This window comes from Podarcis vaucheri (assembly GCF_965113315.1).
Source record: "Podarcis vaucheri genome assembly, chromosome: 2".
Classification (NCBI taxonomy): Eukaryota; Metazoa; Chordata; class Lepidosauria; order Squamata; family Lacertidae; genus Podarcis; species Podarcis vaucheri.
Genome location: NC_138760.1, coordinates 83,411,038 through 83,429,286, shown reverse-complemented (window position 1 = coordinate 83,429,286; position 18,249 = coordinate 83,411,038). Strand labels below are relative to the sequence as shown.

Here is an 18,249-nt window from a genome sequence, read left to right as displayed (position 1 = left end):
CTATGGCCCTACTTCTGATATGGGCCTTAGTATGGTGTGCAATGCTTCATACCACCCAGCTTAGAAAATTAGAGGCAAAACCAAAGTTAGAGGCTTTTGTAGTTGCTAATATTCACACCCTTTGTGTGTGTGTGTGGGGGGGGACCTAGGGAGTAAAATAAATACATTGTGCTAACTTGGTTTATGGCAGATTTGTCATAAAGGGTGACTGTCATGCACAGATAGATTGCCAAGCCTTCCTTCCGCAACAGGCTGAGGGAAGGGGCATAACCCCATAATGCCATTCATGTGAAATATCAATAACAGTGGTACCTCAGGTTAACTACTTAATTTGTTCCGGAGGTCCATACTTAAACTGAAACTGTTCTTAACCTGAAGCACCACTTTAGCTAATGGGGCCTCCTGCTGCCGCCACGCCGCCAGAGCACGATTTCTGTTCTCATCCTGAAGCAAAGTTCTTAACCTGAAGCACTATTTCTGGGTTAGCGGAGTCTGTAACCTGAAGCGTATGTAACCTGAGGTACCACTGTACTCCAGAAAAAAATAAGGCAATAAATAACACCATGTGAAATAATTTTAGTGGAAAATAAAAAGTGTACTTTCCCTCAATGTATGTTCTGGGTTTACTACTACAACATGGTGGGCACATGCTAAGGTTCTTTTTAAACACACACACATGTACGCCAATTAATTGCAAGTTATAAAATGTTTTTAGTTGTGCTCATGATCAAAAAGCAGCCTGTGATTTACGACTTGGAACATTTTCACCAAAGCCCGAGAGGTTATGAAAATAACACAACCCGCTTATAAATTGACATGAGCAAGATTTCTCATATATTTATACTCAAACCAAAATTATGATAATAATTCACATGGAAAACATTAAGAGCTTCAGAAAAATGCTTTCAGTTCCCTGCTGTGGTTATTGGGTCCAATGAACTACGCAGCAATGGTCTACTGTCAAACTCTTCTGTTTTTCCCATTCAAACATGGATAGATCTCTTAAAACCTTGTATTGTTTTGTAGTCATTAGTCCACAGATTTGCTGACATGTTGAGGTAGTTCAAGGGCATGTCAAAGATGAACCCCAAAATGGCTTGGACCCAAAGGACTGAAAGCCACCTAGGTGTTCTGAAATGTGCAGTTCCCAGTGGGGAGGGGAAAAACGTCTTCTTTTAAAAAAATCTAACCTCCCTGCAAAACGGACAGAAAACCACAAAGGTAACCCTTGGACACTGCTTCCCAGCAGGTCATGATATGGGTGGTTAAACAGCTCTTGATTCCACCACCACAAGACCCGGTTTGCATTGCACCCTTAATATGGCAAATTGGTGTGTTTTTAACGCATGAAGCTGTCTCAGATCCAACATACCCTTTCCCACCATATACTTTGCATATATGTATTAGAACTTTTCTAATTTATACAAAGCCTGTATCATCCTCAAATTGTGGCCACCTGTTGAGATAAGGATATTCCCCAGCAAACCTAATAATGGTATTATGCTTTCACATTGGAGGGTCACCCTTCACTGATCCTCTCACTTGTGTTACGTTGAAATTTCTCCTGCATCTCCCCTCCCAGGATTGTTCATCAATTAATGAGAAAGGTAATTGCACTCAAAAATTATCAGAGGGAGAAAATCCTTTTTTTGGTGAGAAGAATCTCAGGAGTTGTGTGCAGGGTATTTGTTGTACAGTGGTGCCCCGCAAGACGAATGCCTCGCAAGACGGAAAACTCACTAGACGAAAGAGTTTTCCGTTTTGGAGGTGCTTCGCAAAACGAATTTCCTATGGGCTTGCTTCACAAAATGACAATGTCTTGCGAGTTCCTGCTGGTTTTTTCCCCTCCCCCTTTTTCTAAGCCACTAAGCCACTTATCAGCTGATCCGATCAGCAGATAAGCCGCTAAAAGCCGCTAATAGCGCTAATCCGCTAATCCATCAATGGGCTTGCTTCGCAAGACGAAAAAACCGCTAGACGAAGAGAATCACAGAACGGATTCTTTTCGTCTTGCGAGGCACCACTGTACTCACCTTATTTTGAGGCGGCCAAGGGATGTTTATGAGAAGAAGTGTCCTTCCTTTCATTCAACAAATCATCTGCATTCTGCAGCCTTCCTGACTGTCTGTGCTTCAGTAAAAACCCACGGGGCCTCTTTGAAGACCAGGAAGCACAGGCAACCAGGAAAGAAAACTGGGAAACTTTACTGGAAAGGAAAGCAGACACACCACCCTCAGCAACCTTGTCACAATAAGGTGAGCTCAAAACTCAGCACTCACTGAAATTGTACAAAAATTGTAAGGTGTTCTGTGAATGCAGCAGAAAAAGAAGCCTCTTTTGCAAGGGAAGAAAACTCTTCAAAAATTGGAAGACAGATTTTAGCACAGCACTACCTCCGACTCTTTTCATCATTCATAACAAGCAGAGACAAGAAATAGATAAATATCTGTGCGATCTGATGATGATGTTGATGACCATGGAATACTAGGCAAGTTGTGTGAACCGCCCTGAGACCTCCAGGTATAGGGCAGTATATAAACTCAATAAATAATAAAAATAATAATAGGCAATTCCACCACTTTTTGCCATGCATAATTCGTAACCACAAGAATCATGCTGCCAAACCCAACTCATTGCTAGTGCAAACAGGCTCATCCCCATGCTTGCAGATGTCCAAGAGACAGGAGCCAAAAACATTTCTTAAGATTTCAAGCATTGCATCTTGGTTAAATCAATATCACAGGGATATGGTGAGGCATTCTGGTTCGTTCACATATATAGCTAGATCAGTTTCCTGACATGGGCTGCACATTGTAGCAAATTTCCAGTGTACATCTTCCTCAATCTGGATTGGGATTGCAGTGGTGTGTGTCCCAGTCCAGACCAACTCCCGTATGCTACTGGGAAAAGCTTGTATTTAAGGGCATGCTACATGATCAATCAACATCATTTTTAGTTTGGAGCCATAGTGTTCAGCTATAGGAGTTGCTATAGTGGCTCATGCGTTTGATGGAAACAGTTATACAAAACATACCCCTGAAGGATTATTCCAAAACATGTTGCTCCCCCCACAGAAAATCCTTTCTTCAGGAACCTGGATCTCCTTCCTCCCCCCACTTCCATCTACCTCCCTGCATTGTACATGGGATCTACTGGGACACAGAGAGGGTACAGCCTGCAGTCCTGCAAAATGCAAGGCTGGTAGGGAAATCTTCCAAACCAAATCATTTCTAATCGGGAGAAGCGCAGGTGAACGGGAAGAGAGGGAACACTGTTACTTCCAATATTTCAGGGTTAGTTTGGCTCTCTAAACTCCTAGTTGCCTGTTCTCTCTTACAAAGCAGAATAAAGAGCATTTGGAGTTGGAAATGTCACAACCTATTTCCACTGCAGAACTACCCCTCTGCTTTAACAGTCAGAAAGTATTGAGCATTCTCCTGTCCCAACTTGCTGCTCGGTAAATACTGTGTGTGCCTGGCCTGAATTGTGTAGCCAGGAATGTATATAATCTGCTCTTGTAAAAATCAGTTCACTTGAGGGCAAGCACATGAAGTAATCCCACTGCCAGTTTTGCCAAGATCAAAAGGACTTTGTATGCTGATGCTACCATCCCACACAGTGTTTTGGAAGCTCAGGAGCAATTTGGGGAGCAAATATAATAATGCGGTCTGCTGGTCCTGTGCAAACTTCTGCAGAGTTCAGGAGTGGGCTGATTGCCTTGCAAGTCAATGGCTGGAATCTGCATACAATAATCAACAACATTCATCTGAGGATAAAGGGATGTAACACCCAGGGAGGTACTGTGAGTCCTCAGTTCCTTGATCTTCATATATTATTATATGCAGATATATTAATGCCTAGTATAATTGCAGTGAAACAAGATTGGCTTTGGGCTTCCTTTAAAACCTGCTAATGTCAAAGGCATGTTTGACAAAACTGTATCTGGGTCCCTTGCACCTCCTTTCAGTGAATTTAAAAACTGATAAAAAAAAGAAACCAGGCCTGAGAAATCAAATTTGAGGCTTCTGGGACAATGCTGTAACCCATAACTGTTGTTTGCATATCACTTCATAAAATATGCAGAGAGCTTTCCCTAGCAAAATTATATATATATGGGAAATGTGAAAATTGCACTGCACAGCTAACCAACTTCAATGATATTTTTTTAATCAGATTGAACAAGCAATTATGGTTTATAAAATAAGACAGATAAAAAAATTAATCTGGAAAATACTGCCAACAATTTAATGATATAATATATATATATATACATTTTAATATTAAAAGTAAATTGTAAATGTGTCTTTATAAACAATAGGCATAAAATAGATCTATAATAGTAAAAGCTCTGCCTCTCTTTTTAAAATGCTTTTTCTTCACAGTAATTTCTTAAGTATGTAATATTTTTCCCTCTCAAAGAAGTAGTGCAATTTGAACAACGTACATCATGTCAATGGATTAGAAATTCTGCATCCCTTAATACAAGTCTTTGTAAATCTCTTGTAGGAGTGGATGAAGGCTCATATCTGTCTCCGTTTTCTTTATAATTTGCAACAGCTGCACATGTTCTGTTACAATCTGTCTGAGGTCTGTCATTTTCTGCAGCAATTTTGCAAACAGCTGTGATGACTCTGGGTGATTCAGCTTCAGCTGGAGTTCTAAAGCTTGCAGCAAATTGTCTTGGATATCTTCAATGGGCTTCACATTTATTAATCCAGGGCGATCTAAGAGGGGAACAAAACAGCAGGGGGGGGCGTTAATCAGAAAAACAGACAAAACCCCACATATTTGTACAGCATTTCAAGCACATTATCACTGAAGTATTCAGATTTCTATTACATCTCAGCTGGGATTTTTGTAGGTTTTGATTTTCACAGGAAATAGCATGAGGCTGAACGAGGAGATATCCTCCATCTGAGAAATGTTACTGAAATCTGCTCTGAAGGTCGGTGGTTAAAAAATCTCCTAGCACTGAGATGAAGAGTCCTGGGGATGCTTCCCCCTCTTACTTTCTCTGGAAGTGACATAGTTCATATACTCAGGTGATGTTGCTGCCAAACTGTTGCCTTCTGGCGTTTCTCCTGTCTTTCCCAAGACTTAGGCTTGTGGTGGCTTTCAGTACAATTGCAATACTAGGCTTGCATGTGTGGCTTGGCAATGTCCTATTAAGGCAGCTGGTTGCAGGAACCATTTATGACGCACTTGGCAACATGGTTGGCACACTTCTTGCACTGACTTGCCTGACTGCGCTCATGGAGACCTTTCAAAATAATAATGATAATAATAATAATTTTATTATTTATATCCTGCCCATCTAGCTGGGTTTCCCCAGCTACTCTGGGCAGCTTACAGCACATATATAAAGAACCATAAAACACCAGACATAAAAAATTTCCCGATGCAGGGCTGCCTTCACACAGGTCAGCTGTTTGAAAGATGGGCACCTCCACCTATCTGCCAAACAGCTTTTAGGCAGGGATTTAACCTGCCTTTGCTCTTAGCACAGTCACTACACTCTGTGCCCCAATTTGGTGCCTCCCAATTAATTTTTTCAACAGGTAGCACTTGCCATTTTCTTTTTTAATATTCACATGTCAGTTATCTATCTATCTGTCATCTACCTATATCTATCTATCTCAAACATTTTGTACAAAATAAAAATCTCCATCAAATGTTCATAGAAAATTTCATAGAAAGTTCTACACATTGCCAGAGGTTTAGTTGACTCACTTTAGGAAATATGGTCATTGCCTATTTCCTTCCATTGTGGAGCAATGAAAACATGTTCACATTCCTTTGCTCACATTTTTCACTTCTCATGTGATTATTTCACTATCTTTGTCACCAGCAATTTACTTCTAAATTGGTATAAAGCTTTTGACAAAAACAGCAGTCCTTAAACTAATATCTCATTTGCCCCCAATCCGCCTTACATTCTTAAGGGAGGTAACTTCAGGCGTTGTTCAACATAATTTCTGGCTTTGTGTTGCGCTTCATTTTAAGGGACGCACGCGAACTATAATTTTAGAAGCTTGTGAGCTGAAAAGATGGTCAAACGTTGATGAATAATTGTGGGAAATATTTGTGTTCGAGACCAATTGCCAATAACTTACTGCTGCCTCTTTTGCTAATGTATAACCTGTTAAACTCACTTAGCCACAGGAAATGACAACTTGATAACCCAAACCTATAGTGTGCACACTGCAAAGCAAAAGTTAATAAGTAAATCAATTACTGAACCATCCAGCTAAATGGAGAAGAGGGGCGTAGCCTGTTTAGGGCTCTTTAATCAACCTATGCATTGGGCACAAACAGGGGAGTGTGCACAGCTTTGTCTGAATGGGCTATACTGATATGGCTTAATATGATCTGTGGTTTTCCAGGGTTCACAGTAAATGCTATGCCATCACCACAAGTAACCACACCAGTTAGTTGCCCCTACATCAAGGTTTAGAGTGAAGGGAGCGGATATTAGAGAAGTATAATTTTCAGGGTAGCTTGAACCTTTTGAGACCAAAAGAAGACCATTTCCCATTTCTCTGGCTATGTAAACCTGGTTGTGAAGAAAGAGGCCATTTCTGTAGCATTTACTTATAAAAATCCAGAGAAATGGGGAAATAAAGGGCTAGATGAATTCATCTTTATCATTGCTGCTTACTTGAAATTTGTTGCTATAAGTAATGTGGATCAAGCAATTTTACCACATTCAGGTGTTTTTTTCAAAGTTATGCATTTTTTCTCGCTAAAATGACAACAAATATGATTTTTACCAAAGCTATACCATGCACCATAGATGGAGGAAATAAAACAGAACCAGGAAGGAAAGAAGGAAGGAAAGAAGGAAGGAAATAGATCATAGTTATTTCTTTTTATTTAAAAGAGGATTTGCAGTCTAATCCAAAATGACTGAGGTAACAAAAGGGTGAATTGGCAGTGGATATAGTAGCTGGCTTCTATCTTGTTAAGTTATATATATATAATCAAAAATAGTAACAAAAATTATTTGAAGGATTTTTGCCCCGTAAATCATTATTTCTCTATCAGCTCTTTAGAACTATAAACCATAAACTCTGGATTAGCTATCAATTTGTGTTTTTTACCTGAGGAGGTAAGCAATATCATATATGTTTGTGTGTGTGTACACACACATACACTGAGAGAATGAAAAAGTGTAAGCAGAAAGCCACTGAAAAGGAATATTAAAAAAAAGAACTCAGCATTTCCAAAATTGACTATCAATAATAATTTATTCAATCCTTTCTAGATATATCTTTATGTATGAAAGGTCACAAAGTATGTATTTCTTCATAGTTAAATGATGTGGCAGTTCTTAATATTTACAGATGTTACTATTTTGGCTTTTCAGGGAGAGTGTAGCTTTAAACATCTGGTTGCCAATCTACAGTATTACCCTGAAACATCTGGATTCCGGATGCGCAGCAATATAAAACTCAAACAAGCATGAAGTCTATAGCCTATTTCCAGTGTTTTTGAAAAGCTAGAAAATTCTCATTTGTTTGCCTCACTTAAGAATTAGTATTTTAATGAGGCAAGTTCTTTCTAAAATAAGACTGAATGAAGGGAATCTTGATGATTTTCAACCCATTGGGTGGAATCCAGTTAGTGTCAATCTGCTGAAAGGAGGCATCTGCCAGCAGAACGGGGATGGGGGCAATTTCTCCTTCCCACTGCAGAACCCTGAGCAATGCCCGCCCCCATTGCTTCAAAGAGTTATGGGAACCTTCAAGGAGGAGACGTTGCCAAAAATTGGCCCCTTTTCTGTTCTGATGATGGATGCCGTCTGTCAGCAGGGTAGTGCCATTTAGATCCCATCCTCCCTAATGAAACATAGTTAGAATTTGAATAGCGACGTTGGAGTATTATGAAAGGAAAATAGGAAGCTGCCTTCTACTAAGCCAGACCATTGTTGTCACTGACTGGTGGTGGTTGTGGCTCTTCAGGGCTCCAATCGGGGGTCTTCCTATATATTTATCAATACAGTTATCAAAATATTTTAGGGCAAATTGAACAGTGGTAACAAAGCATGAAGACTGAGGGCTAAAACTACCGACAGTGCTAATGCTCTCAAAATTAAAGTGACATCTGAACCACTACAAATTATCTACAAGTTTTAACTATACAGCTCAAAATGGTGGGGCTGAAAAGGATGAAAATGGTTAGAAGAATGTCTTTTCTAAATGTGGAGGCATCTTTTGTTCCTCAGCATTTTCTCAGAGTTAATTGTACTTTCTGTTAATCATTGACTTCTGAAATGTTCATAAGAATGATTTTATGTTCCATGTACACATGCAAAATTACTGTGCATTTCTTATCTCCAAGAGAAATTGCTACTGAAAGTCAATAGGTATTTGGCTGAGAACCCTTATCATAGTGCTGGTATGAATCAGGCATGACTCAGCAGTTGCGTGCTTAACCATAATAAGTACAGCACAAATCAGGTTTCGGGCTTAAAGAAATTATCCTCAGATGTACATACGATTAAATGTGTTTCATTTTTCTATGAGATCAAAAGAACAAATTCTGAAAAGGTAGGAAGGGATGGTGGTAGCTGGTGGTTAGGTTCTCATCTCCTCCCTTCCAGCTTGTGAGCAATCTTTAACCATTTCTGGCAGAATGACAAAATAGGGATTAAGAAACTACAGTTTAAAATAGGTTAAGCATATAAATACTTTACACATTTGTGTGTACAACACACACATAGATTCTGCATAAAACCTCTGTTTTAAAACTGCAGTCTTTAAGCCATTTGTTCTCTCGGATTTTAAAGTGGTTTGTTAATGTGTTACATTATTCAAGTGATTACTGCAATTTTCACTTGCAAACTTGAACGTGTACTACTTCACAAGAAACCGCCACTGCTATTCATGTCCTAGTGATGTCCAGACTAGAGTACTGTAATGTGCATTATATCTGAAAGACAGTCTGGAATACAGTTAGTACTGTAGAGAAGATTTCTGTTACTGGGTGTGGACTGGCAAAAATAAAGCTTTGAAACTGGCATATTATACCTACACTGTTTACAACTTTGCTTACAAGATAAATCAAGGTGCTATTTTTCATAACTGCAAGACTAAATGCAGGGAGAATCCTTGCCCCATATGGACTCATAGGAATCTTAAGGGCAGTCACTGAGAATTTGCTACCAATTCCTTCTTCATAGAAGGCAAAATTGTCACCCTCCAGGAATACAACCTTTTTTGTGGAGGCATTGGAATAGTGGAATGCATTTCCTTGGAAGTTTCATCTATCTTCTTCTTACGTTTTCTTACCAAAGGTAGGTAAACACACACATTTTTAATTGTGACCTTAGGAATGTGATGATGCTTGCTTTCCTGATGTTATTATTTGGTTTTCAAAAAGCTTTTATTAATTGGTGTTAGCTCCACTCTGCAAACCACTTGGTGAACTTTTTGAAACTTGGGACAGAAATATTGCAGATTAAAAAAAATTACATAGTCAGCCATAATGATTCATGGCATTTGGGAAGTGACAAGCTTTCTGGTGACCTTAGAGGTGGGGCAGACACAGGTGGCTTGTGGGGAAGGAAAGATGTAACCTCATTCTCCCGCACTCTGAATGCCGCTATCCCCATCCACAAAACCTTAGAAGCTTCAAATGAAATAGATGGGATTCCACATAATCTCATTTCAAAAAGAGGGGATTTCAAAACGTTTTATACTCTAGCAGAAAGTGTTGCCTTCAACCTCTTCCCTCACCTTTTCATTCTGTTAAAGACCTTATTTATTTTTTCCAGTAAGCTTGTTGATGTTTAAGTGGGTGAGTATAAGCCTAAGGATTTCGTTATCTGCTGCCAATGGGCAGAATTCAACTAAGTTGTGTGCATGGAACAAGGCACACATGCAGGGCACTATGTGGAATTCCACCCAATGTACCCTTGATATCATTAGAATAGATGATAAACAATATTAATTAAACTGGTAGTCTATTGACTTCAGTGGGTCTACTCTGACTCAAGTAGATCTAGCTCACTGAAAATAAAAATTGCCAAATGAGATACCACATAGAATATTTGGTATTTTGAGGAAGGTGCAGACTGTTAATAAGTGCTAAATACCTTTGACAGTTAAATAAACCTTTGTAGGCAAAGGAAGGATATGTCTTGGGATATACAAATCAGAAATTTGTACAACTGGACATACTTTATATTTGTAGCTACTAGATCAGCTTCAGAGGCACCGATGACTGAAGTATTAACCGTTTTGTAATTCAGTACTAATATTTATAATTAACTATATTTGTCAAATTAATATTACTTGTAGTTGGGGAATGAGGCTCACATTAATCAAAAGACTTTAGCGTTATATTATACTGCTAGGAGGCAAGATTTAAAATAACTTTATCTAATAGAAAACAAAACATTTCTGAAGTTGTACAAATCCCAGTTTGCAGTCAAATACTGAATTCTATTAAAGCAAATAAGGGAGTTAGCAGTATGTTTCTCATTTGTAGACTTTTCATTAATATGGGGAAAACACTCCCAAGACCATTGGCTCATATTATAAAAGGCCCTTTTGGGCTTCAAAATTTCATTGTAGCTATCCAAGAAATATAGCAGGGATCCCACTCGCCTTTAGTCAGTTAATTCAGAGTGCTTGGGGACCAATTTATTCCAAAACCTTTCTCAAGTAAAGATATTCTGACGGCATATGTACTTGATAAATGTGATTTTAGTTAGTCTAATGAAAACACGTCACAGGACTGGAGTTTCAAGTGAACATGAGAGAAGTGCTAACGAGTCATTAAGCCCTTTAAAACCTGGCCATGTCAAACCATGAAAATAGCGAATGCAGCTGGGAAGCAGGAAAGGAGACAGAAGAATGCACATAGGATTTGCTGGATGGGCTGTGCTTAGCAATGCTAATGCAACTCAGGGGGACAACAGCGGCACTTGGAGGGTGTGGGACGAGTGCCCTCACTCTGGGGATGCTGGTCTCCTTGTGGCAAGGGTCTGCCATTCAGTTGTAGAAAATCCCAGGTTCAATCTCTGGCATTTGCAGCTTAAAGGATGAGTAACAGGTGATATGAAATGGCTTCTGCCAGAGGCCCTGGAGAATTATTGCCAGAGGAGGCAACAAATGAGCATATAGTTTTGCCTGGTGTGTACGGTAGCTTCCTATGCTATATTTTGTGATGAGGCCGTCAAGGTGAGGGCCATGCGCAACAATCTGAGGTACACCAAGTGCCATGGAATGAAACTAGTACAATAGTTAGAACGAACCAGGAGGCAAGATTGAGGAACCAGCTTGGTGTCAGGGCTGAAGGGCAGCCAAAGGACACAGAAACACGACAGAGCTCAGGAATACTTGTTGTTCAAGCAAGGGTTAACTTGGACAGGAAGACCTCTTATACTACTTCCTGTCCAACGGCCAGCTTGGCTAGGCAGTCAGTACAAGGCCTGAGGATACCAAGATGCTTAGGCATATGGGCAACATGCAGTTCAGGAGCTCACCACATGGGGCAGTAGCTGCATACAGACCAGAGCAGCTGCTGACAGAAATCCCTAGAAATCTCGGAAGATATTTTTAACCTCTCAGGAAGGGCAATTTCATCTTTCATAAAGGCAGATGCTTTATTGGTCTTCATTTATTTCCCCACCCTTTCATATTAAGCACAGTGATCAAAGCAGGAGTGGTGATGGAAGATTGCTCCAAGTGAGACTGCAGTACCTGGTGGATCACTCCTTCCCATTACCCACATCAACACATATCATGCCAGCAGTTGCATCATGTGTGCCATAGGGTTTAGAGGGCTGTTTTGCTTCCAGTGGCCTCTGTTTGAAATCAAAGGAATATGCAGGCCAATTTAACCGCATACATTCAAAGCACATTTGAAGTACACAGCTACCCACAAAGAATCCTGAGAACTGTAGTTGAACTCTCAGAGAACTACTGCTCCCAGCCTCCTTAACAGACTCAAGTCCCCAGGACACTTTGGGGGCAGCCATGTGCTTTCAACGTATGGTGTGGAAGTGACCATAGTGTGAACTGGACCTTCGAAGGCAAGAACCTACTTATCAAATAGTTTCAGAGTTAACCATGAGGATCTCAAGGCAGCTTACCAGGACTCAGTAAACCCAGCCGCCATTTCCTTTCCTGCAGAAACAGGTAAGAAGAAGAAGAAGAAGAAGAAGAAGAAGAAGAAGAAGAAGAAGAGGAGGAGGAGGAGTTTGGATTTGATATCCCGCCTTTCATTCCCCTTCAGGAGTCTCAAAGCGGCTAACATTCTCCTTTCCCTTCCTCCCCCACAACAAACACACTGTGAGGTGAGTGGGGCTGAGAGACTTCACAGAAGTGTGACTGGCCCAAGGTCACCCAGCAGCTGCATGTGGAGGAGCGGAGACACGAACCCGGTTTCCCAGATTACGTGACTACTGCTCTTAACCACTACACCACACTGGCTCAAGCAGGGCAAACTATACGGCTAGTGTGCTGAGATATGCATGGTGGCTCAAGGTTCACTCCAGCCCAAGGATAACTATGGTTGTGTCACACTTACCTCCACTAAGAATGATGACAGCTATAAATATTGCCAGGTCACTGTCGTCTAATTCCAGTGCGTTGAATTTGACAGCGAATTCAAACTTGGGCTCCATAAAGTCACAAAAGGGTTTCCGGAGGCTCTTCAGGAACTCCCGAGTCATGAACCCTTGACCATTGGAAATGAGAACACCATCTTTATTCATCATGGAGGCAAGGAGTGTGTAGATGATCTCATGAACCCCATATTTCAGGAGAGTTACTTGGTCGTTCAGGTCTAGATTTACAAAACCTGGAATGTTTTTGGCAAATTCTGTGATCTCTTGAACAGCCTCGACGGAACGGAACTGGCAGCGCTGGAAGATACGGATGGCAACCTCTTTATTCTGCTCTTGCATGGGGGTCAGATGTTTGCACTTGATCTGGTCTTCTCCCATCTTTAAGGAATTCATGTCATAAATGACAAATGGCTGAAAAAGGAAAACACAGCTGACTGTCAGGCTTCCTTCCTACATAAAGCACACTGTGCTACTGAAACTAGACACACGGAAATTAGGAAGGATGAATCATGGTTCAAGAGCAGAAAGAAGTTGACAGGGAATGAGTATGTATTTCACTGGCATACTTAGGGGAGTAATTTTAGGAGTCAAAAGCCTCAGAGAGCAATGAAAGCAAAGAGGGTTAGGATGCTTAAACCATCTGCAAGTGAGCAAATCAGGCCATGACATTTTCCCATGCTTGCAATGAAACTAGGTTTTTGGAGGTAGGCTGCTTTACAAATTGCTCCATGCAAACAAATTGATTTTTGTTCCCCTAAACAAAGTCATAGTTTCCTTTAAGGTAAACTTCAATTTGAAAAAAGAAGTAAACAGACTAAGAACATTGTTTTTTTTAATCTTTTTCGAAACACATTATTGTCATTGATTTTTTTTTTTTACTTTAGCCTGAAAAAATAATCTTTTTACAACAATCCAGAATGATCACTAAGAAACTAACACTCTTTAAAGCCAGGATTTAAATTGCAGTACAAGTGCTTTCCCTAGAAACACACATTACAAAGCATAGAAACTGCGAATTCACAGTGGTGTCATAGTCTAGCAACAACAGCTAGGAAACTACTACGGATGAGACTGGACCCAATTATCTCAGTTGAAAATGTATGACAGCTACCTCAAAATAGTTCATTTCAACCCAAATGCAACAATTGCAAGGTTACAGAAATAATTTCATTTTAGATAACTGAGGATAAATGTGATCAGTTACGCAGTACATAACTGTCCTAAATGTACTTAAAATGTCCATCACGTATAGCCAACATATTGCTCCTCAGATGATGTTGGATGACAACTCTCAACAGTCCCAATGGCCAGGGACTTTTTGTAGGACAGTTACACTGATATTTATATATTTCATTTTTGGATCTGAGAAATACTATACCTCATTTCCTTGGTTACGGGACATTTTTAAAAGTCAGTTCCCTGTAAATAAATTTTCCCTATACCTTGGGAAGTATGAAGATTCTGCAAGTAGAGACATCTCATTGATTTTCTAAATATCCCCTTCAGCTCTCTAAAGCACTTCAAGACTTATTCTTATCCATCATGCCAGCAATATAATGAATATTCTGCTGATGTTGAGGGTCTTTCACAAATTCATACAGCCCCTGTAGCTTGTAGATCTTCCGTATAGGGTTACACCCTAAACCACTGATCCTAAATGCACAGAGGAATTTAGTATTCTGAAGTATTGATATGTTTGAAACAATAGGCATGGGAAACATTTAATCTGGGTTTCCATAGACTTACTGAACACTGCAGTACAATGTAATTACAGTATTCTGAATATATTCTTTAAGAATAATTGTGGTTTTTCAACCACCGCTGAAAAATTATTGTGCCTGAGGTTAAACCAGGTACACTCTGTGGTACCTGATCAAAGATGGCCATTTTACATTATGTTTGTGATAATCAAATAAAGAACATGGATATATAGAACTCATTTGTTCCATTATAATATACTGGGCTTACAGTTACAAATGGTAAAGAGAAGGCACAGCTGCAATACCCACAGCACATTAATTAAACTGGACTGCCAAGTAACTATTTAAAAACCAAGGCTTTCTTATTCACAATTACTGTATTCTCATTTATAGACAGCAAGTTGAGTTGCTATTCCAGCAAACTCGAGCAACGTATCATTAATGACATCTGTTCCTATTCACTGCTCTGTTATTTGGATGAAGATATAGATATAAATGTTAGCAACCTATTAAATAAGATGCTCTGTTCTAAGCAGCATGGAAGAAAGATCATAGAATCATAGAATCATAGAGTTGGAAGAGACCACGATATTTCACAACAGCCAAGAAAATGTTGAATGAATGTTTCAATTCAGTAAGGAAACATGCAGTGCTGGTGTACTGGTGTAGCAGGAAGATGCAAACTGGTGCAAATTGGAGAGGCTGAAATGGACTCTGTAACTTCAAGTTTATTTTGCCATAGCCAGTGAGAGCAGTACATTCCAGAGAAAGGCTGGTTACTTAGTAATTTTAGACTGCACAAACTACTAGAGCATTACCAATCATTGACATGTGACGCAGATGTGGGCACAATTAAAACGAGGAACATAACTTTAAATTGTGTCCATAGTAAACATTTTGACGTTTTCAGAACACAAAGTCCATTACAGTACAAATAATAATAAAAGTTTTACTCATTATTTACTGAATGAGCGCATTTATTCTTACTATAGTGCTTTTAAAGTGTGCTTGAGAAAGACCATTTTACAGGGGGTTGTCTTTTCATTTATAGTTTTATGCTGGTAAATTCTACCCTGGTGGCAGGTTCTTCAATGTTCAGAGACAAACAAGATCACATGAGCACACCCCATATAAATTGCATGAGCAGTGCATTAGCATGATGTTCAAACACCACAAAGTCACTTACATGGTCCAAATTAACTAGCTCACCTTAGCTCACCAAACACAAGATCACTTGGGTAAACTAAACCCTGAAAGCTTTTGCAAATGTTGCAAAAATAAGTAGGGCTATTAGGGATGTAACAACAGTTCTTCAAAACTGACTACTGTACTTGGGCTCCAGTCGTCAAACTATTTCCTTAGGAACAGTGTGGAAAGCGTTTCTGAGCTGAAAATAAATAATTTTTAAGATGGGGAATAAAGGAGAGTATCAACTAATATTCGAGGTATGCACCACTAAATGTGATGCTCCTTTGAGGTAACGCCAAGTACCCATGGAAGTAGCCAGTATTGATGTTGGGTGTGTGTGTGCAGAAACGAGCCCCAAAAGGGCTTTGTCCCCAGGAGCTGGTCTCCTGGTCTGGTGTCTGCCACAATCAGATTATATGGGGCATAGATTGAATTGCTATGCAAGGGGCAGAATGCAGTCACAGTTAGGCACCAATAAATCCCAACGATTTCAACCAGGAAGATTTAATCTCATGCTAATTCTCCCATTGATTCGGAGGTACAAATAAGCCGAGTTTGGGGTTCTCTCAGTTTGTCATTTTCCCAGTCTTAAATTTGGTGTGCTACATATATATATCAGTTGTTTATTATTATTATTATTATTATTATTATTATTATTATTATTATTATTATTATTATTTTAAAAAGTCCCAACAAAAAAATCTTTAGCATTTTCGTGTGCATTTTGCACAATATACATAATTTTGCCCAATATATATGCTTTTGCAATGAATTTCACTTTTTTATGTTATTTTCACTAATGCATACATTTTGATGTACAATTTCCACCAGTGTCCACTTTTTTGTACAAATCATTTGTGTACAACATGCCTTCTGGAAGTGTGAATTAGGTACACTAAGCCCTCAATTTACAAAGGGGTTATGTTCCAGGGATCAAGCCTAAACCCAAAATTTTGGGTGGGATTTTTCCTGGATGCCTGGGGTGGTGGTTGTTGTTGTTTTACCAAGCATGTAAAGCTGAAAGTGCGCAAATTAAATGTATGTAAATTGTGGGTATATTAAAATGTGAACCAAACAGAATTTCTTCCCCGTCCCTATTCCATGGTACATAAAAAGTGCTTAACTTTGTTTGGATTGTGCCAACCCTATCTAAAGAATCAGATGCAATTCAGATGCAATCTAGATAAGAATAACCTACCACTCATACTGATTTACAATCCCTTACACCTGAATACTCCAAAGTTGCAAAGGAGTCTGCAATGTCTGTTGTTGTCCAACACACAACAGCACAATAAAACGTAAGGGCATGATCAAACATGTTTAGGGCCAATTCTGTGCATAAATTAACATAACTGACTCTGTAAAACAAAGGAAGAGGGCAATGAAATCCACAATATTCTATATAAGCCTAAAATAGTTTTATGGTGTCATAATGTGGATTGTAATGCTGCCATGTTTTATAATACAGTAAAGTCACACACAGCAATAGATGTTATATACAAAAATGTTTCGTTATGTGCTTTGATTCTGATTTCCTTAATCCTTCCCATTGCCTACTTAGAATTATTTAATACTTGACATTGGCTTCAGAATCATATATCTGGTGGTCAGTTTGTTAGTACCACTGCTTGTACAGCCAAACAGCAACACCCATGCAGAACAGGGAGGTATCACAAGGCACTACAAAAAAAATCTGTATTGCTTGTTTTTGGTAATGAGTAAAAGGGTGATGAAAACGAGTTTCCTCACCTTTTTGTGGCAGGAATGTTCAAAAGGGAAACAGTCAAGTTCAGCGCAGTGTCCCCATTCAGCAGCTTAGGGTCATTGGTGGGCACAGAGCTTTGCTGCTTCAGACTATGGGATGCAGGGACAAAATTGGGATTGCTTTTGAGGTGAATCTGTATCATCTACCTGGAGTTACAGGGTCCTGGGTGGTGGCAATGCAGGAAGGCCTGCTTACTCGCATTTTGGGTGTGGCCATGGCAAGGGAGTAGGCCAACAATTTTATGTTGGCAGGTTGTCAATCTGTTGGCTGCAGGCTTGGATTGGCTTGCTAAAATTCATTCTTTCTCTAATGGTTTTTCCCTCTGCAGGTGGTTTGTGCTTAAATAAAGGGCTCTGTGTAGGGGTAGGAAAGCTGAAAAATATAAACACCCGGCAACTAATGCATCTCTTTCGTTTCAGATAGTATGTGGGTCTAAAAAAGCCCCGGACACAAATTTTCACAGCCTTCTAGCAGCTATGGTGGTAATGTATTTAGTGTATACTCTGGAAGTGTATACACTCGTACCTTGGTTTTTGAACAGCTTAGTTCACGAACAACTTGGAACTCGAACGTCGCAAACCTGGAAGTAGGTGTTCCAGTTTGCGAACTTTGCCTCGGAAGCCGAACGTCCGGTGCGGCTTCCGATTGGCTGCAGGACACTCCAAACATTTGGAGGTCGAACGGACATCCGGAACACATTATGTTCAAAAACCAAGATACGACTGTACTCTGTTCTGACCAAACTAAGCCTCCTGATTTATATTTTCACAAACCCAAGCCTCAATCCTAATTCCTAAAGATACAACTATGACTGCCCAAACAAAATAGTTTTTGAAACCTGATGAAACCCAAGCCATTTGTCTCGATACTGCAGTTTTTTGTGGTAAAAGTACTCTGAATATTGCTCAAGAAGAGTTTTCTTGCCAGCAAGGCTTTCCTATACCGAGCTGAAAGCCAATTAAGTACATCTTAAATCAATTAATCATGAGTTTTAATTGCGTCATTGATTGTATTGGTTA

General features: G+C 39.6%; 1 protein-coding gene and 1 long non-coding RNA gene across 5 annotated transcripts in view; one reads left to right on the top strand and one right to left on the bottom strand.

Moving 5' to 3' along the window:
- Window positions 1–4,150: 4,150 nt before the first annotated feature.
- The window catches only part of PPARG (peroxisome proliferator activated receptor gamma), a 61,206-nt gene continuing 47,107 nt past the window's right edge, over window positions 4,151–18,249 (bottom strand). For all 4 annotated transcript variants that reach the window (XM_082211966.1, XM_082211969.1, XM_082211968.1 and 1 more), the window contains 2 exons: window positions 12,538–12,988; window positions 4,151–4,724 (listed from right to left, as the gene is read on the bottom strand). In XM_082211966.1, the coding sequence (XP_082068092.1) occupies window positions 4,477–4,724; window positions 12,538–12,988 (699 nt within the window). In that variant the 3' untranslated portion in view covers window positions 4,151–4,476. The remainder of the gene's footprint in view (window positions 4,725–12,537; window positions 12,989–18,249) is intronic.
- On the top strand, window positions 11,461–17,867 carry LOC309526096. The gene is made up of 3 exons (XR_014216661.1): window positions 11,461–11,602; window positions 12,096–12,146; window positions 17,650–17,867. It is a non-coding gene; the product is annotated as an uncharacterized lncRNA (long non-coding RNA).